A 9,275-nucleotide genomic window follows, 5' to 3' on the forward strand; every position below is an offset into this window, starting at 1 on the left:
TAGAGCAGGTGATGCTATGGTTGCTGGGGATGGAGGGTTGCAAAAAGAAAAACTGAGCAGAGGGGTAAAGGTAGCAATGGCTGTAAAAGAGTGAATGGGAATAATGAGACAAACAGAAGAAAAGAGGGCTTAGGTAGGACGGGTGATGCAGAGGTTTGGGTAGAAATCCTCTTATATGGGTAATGAGGTCAATAGGCTGAGTGGTGGAACGGTATTGTACCGGCATTTCAATTACAATCATTTGAGTTCGGAGGTTCTGATGAGCTAGAGAGAAAATGCAAGGCTTGGAAATACCATTATTGCTATAATACCGTTATTGCTATAATGAAACAAAACAACCAGAAACTTTGTAACGTTTAAACTATGCTTTCATTTTCTGAACATGAAAGCTATTACGTTGTAAATTTGTATGCAAATCTGAGGCCACTGTAAACTTTTTCGTTATAATAGTTTTGAGCTCCTGGAAATTCGATTCGATTCGATTTCTGTTTTCCTTTTCACCTCTACATGATTTAGATCAGTGTTCTGGAATTGTAGACAGAGTATACAGAGATCAAATGCAGACGGATCAAGGCTGGTTGCCCTTGTAGATGGATTAAACGATGTGAAGACATTACAGATTGATCCTTATGGTATGTTGAGACAATGATTTGGTAAAGCCCTTAAAAGTCCCTGGTTGAAGCTGACTACGGAATTAGCCGCCATTCTAGGATTCATTCCCTGCCTGAATGTCACTGGAATGAAAATTGTTTGCCATATCTATCTTGCCCAACGTAGTAAAAAAAAATGCATGTATTTTAGAAAAGTGTTTACCCTGTGCTTACCCATCTCATCCAATCCCTCCCCAACTCTCATCCAAGGGAATAAGAGCTTAAATAATGCCATGTCGACGAAAAAAGGGATCATAAATAATCATTAAAAACTTCATAGTATTACTGACAAAATGGTTGAGGAAATATATTAGAGAAAATTCAATAACTGGTGCAGAAAGTTTTGTTCATTTTGTCGGAAGTAACTTAGTGGACTTACCTCATCCAACCAAATTAACACGTACCACCGCCTCAACCCAACCCTCATTGGTCCCTCTTCCTCCACCCGACTAGGGTGCCTAAGTATGATCAATGGCGATCTTGCATTGACTAATGATCTGTCTGTGTTTACTCACAGAAACACGACCCAATAGTAACTACAACAAATATATCATTGCCTTCTTTTGTTTTTCAGACAATGTGCTCTATTGGATAAATGCACTAGGAGACACCGCTGACCTAGAGAGGATAAACCTGAATGGTACGGACCGTCAAACAGTGTATAGTGACCCATTGTTTGCAGATTTCCATGGTTTCACTATGGACAGGTTCACCCTCTTCTGGTCTCATGCAATCGATGCAGCTTTATACTATATCGCAAGAGGTGGGAACACTTTTAATAGTATCTCTATTGGTGTCGAAGATCCGCTGGCTTTGGAAGGCCTGTATTATTACAGGTCTGATCAAGAAATTTCAGGTATTACCACTAACCCTGCATGAGGGTGAGATGAACCAAAAATAGTTTACATTATTGCAAGTTAAGTTGATTCATATATATATATATGTATATATATATATATATATATATGTTTATATATATATATATATTTATATAAATATAGTGGAATAAACTTAACCTGCAATAATGTAAAATATTTTTGGTTCATGAATCCCCGTCCCCTATGCCAAAGTTGGGGTTGGGGGGGGGGGGTGGGAGCATGAGGAATTCCCAGGTCGTAGCTGATAATTGGAATATTTCGTCCGTTGACATTACAAAATGTTGACACCAAATATAGTGTGTCATGAATTCACACCTAGTCACGATGACATAGCACCTCAAAGGCTTGACTAGGTGAATAACAAACGCTGATAGTGTAACAACCGGAATCATTCAACTGTTATGTGTTTACAATAAACGCTAGAACTTATAAATGTTTCGAAAGTATGTCTTGTTTAAGTGTCGGGGGGGGGGGGGAGGGGTTAAATCATGGAGTTGTAGGTTGAGGGACTTACATATATTCTTATAGATGAGTAGTTTAAAGGGCCATTGACCTGACGTATCCATGACCGTTTCAGTTGTTCACGCTCGGGTCATACTCCAGTTGTAACTATAGGTAGAACACACCTATAATATATTACATTGCTACATAAATATCCCTATAAATAATTTTTCAATTATATTTTGGGTCTCCTTGCAGCTCAACACCAATGTGCTATCGACAACGGGCAATGTAGTGAGTTATGTTTTCCAGAAGGTGTCTCGTTCGTCTGCGTTGGAGGTTTGCAAACTTTTAATTTGGCATTCAATGAAATGTTCGACTTACTCGTGTTCAAATTTGTATGTGAAGTTTATCGGTCCGGGATGTATCCCAGAAACTGTGTAATTGTATGTAAGATAATCAAACTGGAAATCAACCGTACGCAGATGAATTATTAAGTTCCGACAGGCGTTGTGCTTTTATTCCTGAGCACATTCCAAATGATTGGGTGTTGTTGTTGGTGTAGGTGTCGCTGGTGATAGTGGTGGTGTCGGTGCGAAATGGGGAATGCAGGTAGACGGTTCTGACGAGAGGAGAGTACATGTTCAAATGTATTTAAGTAAATGTTAATGACATTTGAAAATTGTTTAGAGTATTGTAACTAATGCCACATTTATATTCCCCATTCATTAACTTCCTTCCACGAAGAGAATCATTGTTCATCATAGAAACTACTTCAGTTAAATAAATGGAACGGACTGAAAAGCAATCGCCATTTTTTTATTTTTTTCTATTTTCTTAAAAGTCAAGCCTTCAATCTTGAGTTGTCCTAGTGATGTACAGATGTACACGCAAGGACCGCAGCAAATTTCATGGCAGGAACCGACGGCATTGAGTCGCATCTACGGAGTACAAACCCAAGTTGCTTTGCCTTTCCGGAATAGAACACATATCCCAGGATCAACTTTCAATATGGGTCACACAACGGTTGTGTATATTTTCGAGGATGACGTAGGGAACGAGGCAAAGTGTTCCTTCAATATCGATCTCTCTCCAATAACGACGACAAATGAAGGTGAGTTCAAGTTATGTTTCAAATCTTGAAAGCAGCATGTTAGGACAATAATGCTATAATAGCACTCTCCATTAATACAATGCTTCAAAGCACTCGTACTACTAGTATGAATAGTTCCTAACCTTTATTTGACAGAAATTTGGTACATTTTAAGAAACGTCACCCCAGATAGAGCATGAGCCAAAAGACCAAAAACTTGATCCACTCTCACCCCCAGTACGTCACATCGAAACATGATTCATACTGCTGAAACAGTCAGCGCGAGTGCTTTGAAGCGTTGCACGGAGACGCAGTATATAAAATGTGTCCCAACTGAGTTGTTGATTGCACACAACTATCCACACCATTACTACAAAATGTCCATTGGAAATGTTCTTGATTATGAAGGATTTATACGAAGGAAGTGTGATCGTATGTACATGGATATGTACTTTCTATAGGATATATCCTTTACAATTTAGCCCAACTGAGATCATAGGGTGTTGTGTGTGATTCCGTCATGCTATAAAAGAGTGTCCAACAATTCCTCAAAACTGACTGGTTTGGGGATTAACGAGCGACGATAGTTACCTGTATCCCACTCCACATCTACACTTCCCCATCTACCTAACTACACATTGGAACGTTTTAGCACTGCGCCCTCGCTCCCTGGGCACCGCAAACTTCCACCTCCTTCCGGATCAACCCCATAGTGCCACCAGGGCTCACATGTCCCGCGATTTGGTAGGAAAGGGTTGGGTCGGCAATTACCATGGGAGTCGAGGGCGAGAAGAGTCAAGTGTGTCCGCCTCTCAAGATAGACCCATCTCAAGTGGAACAAGGTGAAATGAGTATGGTATTATGTGCAACAGCAACTCCACATGAACTACTATAGTAAACATCAGTAAGAATAGAAAGAGTCCCGTATAGGAGTTCTGGACTCACCTCTGTGTGTCTTGGTTCTGCGATTTAATTGGATCGATAGAACATCTTCGACCCCATAGGAAAACCGTTGGTTTGGATCAGGTGTGACAAGTGACAAATATATCAAGATAGAAGGGTCTTCCTATGATCTGCAGAGATCCGGTCGCGAGTATGGTTGGTTTTCGTATGACGCTCATCCATCGAGTCGAGTCTTGTAAGTGCAGGTCCCGAGCGTGGTAGTAGGAGAAGGGATACAGGTAAGTGTCCCTTCTCGTAAAATAAAGCTTTGGGAAATTACTTCGCTCCTGTCTTAGCTGTCTCCTACTCCATATCTGCCCGGAGTGGCACTACTACAATGGTGGGAGGCCCAACGGGGTGGACCTACCCGAAAGAACTCTCAACACTGCACGCCCAAAAGCCGTTTCCGATGCAAGGTGTCGGTCAGATACGCGGAAACAAAGGTCGACGGTGCCTTCCATGCTGCTGCCTTCAGCATATCCTCTAGGGGGACCCCTACGAAAAGGGCTTTGAAGGACGCCTGGCTTTAAAGACCGTATGCACTTATTCTCTCCTGCCGGTGTATGGGGCTGGATCATTTGAACAATGCATATGATGATCGTATCTTTAGAGGCTGATTTGTAAGGCGCGGATGGACTAATGACTAATATTTGTGAGGTATGTACGTAGTGCCCTGGTTCTGTCAATATACCACAGGAGCGCTATAACTGGACACCACATCTTATCCTCTCTGATTGATGTAAAAATGAGAAATCTTAGGGAGGAAGGTGTCTCCCGGAACGAAGTCCAGTGTCTGGTTCTTCGGTAGGAACGCCTGTTCGGGGATCAGACAAGCGCCGTGTGATTGTCGAAGCGTACATGCACCCCCCCCCCCCACGGAGTGTACCTACAGGCGACTTCTTCTCCTGGATGATGAGGCAGCCACTGGGAACACGGTTTTGTACGTCAGGTGGCGTAGAGAAGCCATGGGTTCAAAGGGGTCACCAGTCATATCCCTGAGAATTCCGTTTACGCTCCATGAACGCGGGAGTTTCCGGGTTACAGGTCTATGATTATCCATCCCTCGGATAACTTCGGCATTAACTCCGTTGGAACCGAAGGCGCATCCGTCATGGAACCCTGTGTGGATCGCATCAATCGCTGATCGGTAGATCCTGATAGTCGAGACTTCTTTGCCCTGGTGAAAGAGGGACATGATCAAATATGTGATTTGGTATACAGACGCTGATTCAACGTGCCTAACCTGGGTGTTAGTTCAGCTTTACATTACAGGTCAGGCACTTCAGCAGATACATGGTGCTACGTAATTGCACATTGGAAAATTATGTTTCTGTGCAGTATGAAAATTAAACTTTGTGCACCAAAAATAAATGATGAATAAAGTAAAACATGTCACAGAATTGCAAGAAAAAAACCCAGCTAGGCCTACTTATCTTATGTATCTTGTCTTTTAACTGAAGATCGGTGTCTGAAAAATATCGCTATTACTCCATTACATTGCCTAAATGAAAGCGATCTTTCGCGCAATGAAAATATAAGGTTGATGCTATCGCAACTGCTGTTGAGTGTAAATCTTTACAAAATGTCCGAGAAGCAATAACAGCAAACTTGTCTCATAACTCCTGTTTAGCCACCTTAGGTTTATTGGTATTCTTACTTAAAACATTTTCCCTTTACGCCAAATATTACCTACCGCTGTATGTACAAGCAATGTTAAAACCTTTATTTACATGCTTGTACAGAGTGCCAATGTAAATATAGCGACACAGTTAATCCAACGGTACTTTGGTCGCTAGTTTGCTTTTTCGCTATCTACGGATGCCCACCAGCTAATTTCCAATTGCCAACAACCTCACCTATTCATATGAGGCGTAACGCACATGTAATCTAATAGGCTGGTCGGTTGGAGATACGGTACATTATGAAACAAGGATTCCACAATTTGATTCTCTGGTTACTCCAAATGAGATTTGACCTCCACAAAAACCATCGGCTTCTTGTACTTCACGTGTCACAAATACATACTAAATATGTGATTGGTCCAAGCTTCCCTTTTTGAGATGTCCTGTTTATACAATTTGACCTAAGTGAAGCCAAATCAACTTTGATCCCCATAAAAAACCATCGACTTCTTTTACTGAATGTGGTACTCCTTCAAACGAAATACGAGACTGATCTAAGCTTTTCTTCTTGAGATTATCGTGTTATTAAGGTGTTCACAAATTGACCCAAAGTGACGTTTGACCTCCTCTTAAAACAAAAAGCTTTTTCTCCCAAATGTGGTTCTCATACACACGAAATATGTGATTAATCCAAGCTTCCCTTCTTGAGATATCGCGTTAACAAGGTTTCCACAGTTGGACCCCGAGTGACACCTACGATCTTTGACCTCCCCTAAAAGCAATTGGCTTCTTCCACACAATGTGATACACCTACTTACCAATATGAGGTTGGTTAAAGCTCCCCTTCTTGAGATATCGTGTCTACAAGCAAGGCGTCACACACACACACACACACCCACACACGTACACCTACTCACCAAATATGAGCTTGGTCCAATCTGAATGATTTGGAATATATTTCATGATTTATGTCATGATTTAACTTTTTTTTTTGATTGCTTAAGAGGATGTATTTTCCACATTAGAGGTAGATTATACTTTGGGCGGTTATTTTTGTAGTATGTCACAGGCGAACAGATGACCAAACAAGGCAGTTAGAATGTAGTCGCGTTAAAAGACTCAATGGTTTAATTAAAATAGTTTTATTAATAGACAACACCCCTCCCCTCGAACATGAGATGGTTTCTTCTTCTTGCCCCTTTTCAACGAAACCTAAAACATTTTAGTTTTTACAGCATTGTTACAATGAAAATGATTGTACACTTAGTCTAACACACAGCGTATTGGGTCTGTTCGACAGATGCAATAAAAAAAAACTCAATACAGGAAACAAACATTTGATGGCCATAAATAATATGTAACAATGCATTACAAATTCTGTTTAGGACGAATAGTGTCGAATTTCATCCAAATGTGATCTTTGTTCATAACAGGTTTAACAGAACATGTTTTGGTTGAGTTATTAGAAATTAATAATCAAACAGTGGAGTAACAGTAACATGAAAGTCTTCATTTAGGAGCACGACCTCGCTATCAATTTAACCTTAAATAGCATTCCAAAGATATTAGTATATTTGAAAGATAAATATCTCAAACCAGAAAAGCAATAGAAAAAATACTAGTGATCTTATCGTTAACTTAAGTCCAAACAAAATTGTAGCAGAAACGATGATAATAGGCGGAAGATGTTATGACTTCAAAAATAAAGGAACAAACCTAACATTTAATAACGATACAACAATTTAAGAAAGGTTTCTTCTTTCTTCCCTTCATGAAACGGTTAAAATCTCGCAAATTGTTAGTTGTTAAATGATTATGTGTGAGCGCGCACGTGTGTGTGTTCAAAACATTCATTATATGTTGTTTTTCTGTTTGGCTAATGTTACATTTATGACAAATACATACAACTATCGATTTATATCCTATAAAGATAACACTACTTGTTTCATGTTGTCAACGTTGGGCCTCTCCGGTCAACAGCATGTAATGTTCCAAATACCATGCCTGCTCCATACGTCCTTGCTATTTCCCTCTACTCTTCGCTGTCATTCAAATCACTAACCCCTCACCATTACCCCTTGACCGTCACCCGCACCCACCTAAACCCCTCACCATTACCCTTTGACCGTCACCCGCACCCACCTAAACCCCACCCACTGCATCTCTCTCTCTGTTACTTCTTTTGATATCAGTCTGTGACGTCACGCTCTCAAACTCAATGGGGATATTTACATCGCCTGAATATCCAAATTTGTATCCTTCCAATCTTAACTGTACATGGCACTTGCAAGCTGCAGAAGGAAAAGTCATCGAGTTGACGTTTGATGCTGTTCAATTTGAAGCAGATACCGGCGGTCATTGCTACGATTCAATCACGGTAAATATATACATGCACGGTTAATAAATACGTTTGAAATACCTGATAGCTAACATATATTGATCGTCGATATTGTTTAATTTTATGTAAAGAGCTCTCAAGGATGTTCATTTTATTATCCAATCCCTGACAAGCGTATCGACTTTACGAGAAGCCATATTCTACTGGTTACTGTTGATTTGTTTCTATATCTCTGTCTTCCCGTCTATCCGTCTGTCTGTTCCAAATCCGGCACCGATTACTACTAGATCGCCGATCCCACGCCCGGGTCAGGATTCAAACCAGCGATATTTTGTGATAATGGACCTCGCTGGCCAAGTCATCCGATTCGCTTTCTATCGACGACAAACCAATTGACAATCCACATGCAAACGGATAGCACAATTGGGGCAACAGGTTTTAGTGCTCGGTACAGTCAAGGTATGTATTCCGGGACGCCACATAGAGCCTATCATTGAGCTATAACATGTAATTATTCACACGTAATTGGATGAACCGCAATTTATTAAAGAAATATATTTAATTGTAGAAGTTGTTGCATTCTCTTAAGTCTCAGATATTAAGTCATAACGTAATTACGAATAATATTGCTTTTTCGTTACACATGGTTATACTGAATTTTGTCAAGTTTATTCTGAAATCATTACCCATCTTATTTAAGAGAGAAGACAGTCAATAAATTATACTTATGTATGTTACCTCGTTCATCTGCAATGAAGTTGTTTATCAGATATACTTGAATAAAGTTCTTCTTTCTCCTTACAGTGAAACCAAGAACGGAATACATCGCTGCCGTTAGAACTGACATTGCTTCAATTGTCCGTTTCGACAGATTCAGCATCAAAGGAATTCCAAACCTTCCACTGCCAGGATCGACGCATCCATTCGCTTTGACCTTTGACCCGATCAGCGCTTATTTTTATTACACTGATATACAAGTGAAGTTTATTGCTCGAGTAAATATCAAAGGGGATACCCACGATATTCTAGTTGACGACCATATAGACAGTGAGTATTAGTAATTATTATATACGTAGAACGTCTCCTCATTACACCTTAACTACTTTGGAAAATCCTTGTCCTTGTCCTCCTCCTTCTTCTCATTTTCCTCTGTCTCCTTCTCCTTCTCCTTCTCCTTCTCCTTCTCCTTCTCCTTCTCCTTCTCCTTCTCCTTCTCCTTCTCCTTCTCCTTCTCCTTCTCCTTCTCCTTCTCCTTCTCCTTCTCCTTCTCCTTCTCCTTCTCCTTCTCCTTCTCCTTCTCCTTCTCCTTCT

General features: G+C 40.5%; 1 protein-coding gene across 8 annotated transcripts in view; it reads left to right on the forward strand.

Annotated features, from left to right (window-relative positions):
- LOC139980486 (cubilin-like) overlaps positions 1-9,275 on the forward strand; it is a 136,409-nt gene that overhangs the window by 7,317 nt on the left and 119,817 nt on the right. For 5 of the 8 annotated variants that reach the window (XM_071992120.1, XM_071992123.1, XM_071992127.1 and 2 more), the window contains exons 6-12: positions 517-632; positions 1,225-1,506; positions 2,228-2,308; positions 2,814-3,083; positions 7,819-8,003; positions 8,252-8,423; positions 8,769-9,011. In XM_071992120.1, the coding sequence (XP_071848221.1) occupies positions 517-632; positions 1,225-1,506; positions 2,228-2,308; positions 2,814-3,083; positions 7,819-8,003; positions 8,252-8,423; positions 8,769-9,011 (1,349 nt within the window). The remainder of the gene's footprint in view (positions 1-516; positions 633-1,224; positions 1,507-2,227; positions 2,309-2,813; positions 3,084-7,818; positions 8,004-8,251; positions 8,424-8,768; positions 9,012-9,275) is intronic. The other 3 variants (XM_071992122.1, XM_071992121.1, XM_071992125.1) reach the window with 3 other exon arrangements.

Source organism: Apostichopus japonicus, chromosome 15, assembly GCF_037975245.1.
Source record: "Apostichopus japonicus isolate 1M-3 chromosome 15, ASM3797524v1, whole genome shotgun sequence".
In the NCBI taxonomy this organism is placed as follows: Eukaryota; Metazoa; Echinodermata; class Holothuroidea; order Aspidochirotida; family Stichopodidae; genus Apostichopus; species Apostichopus japonicus.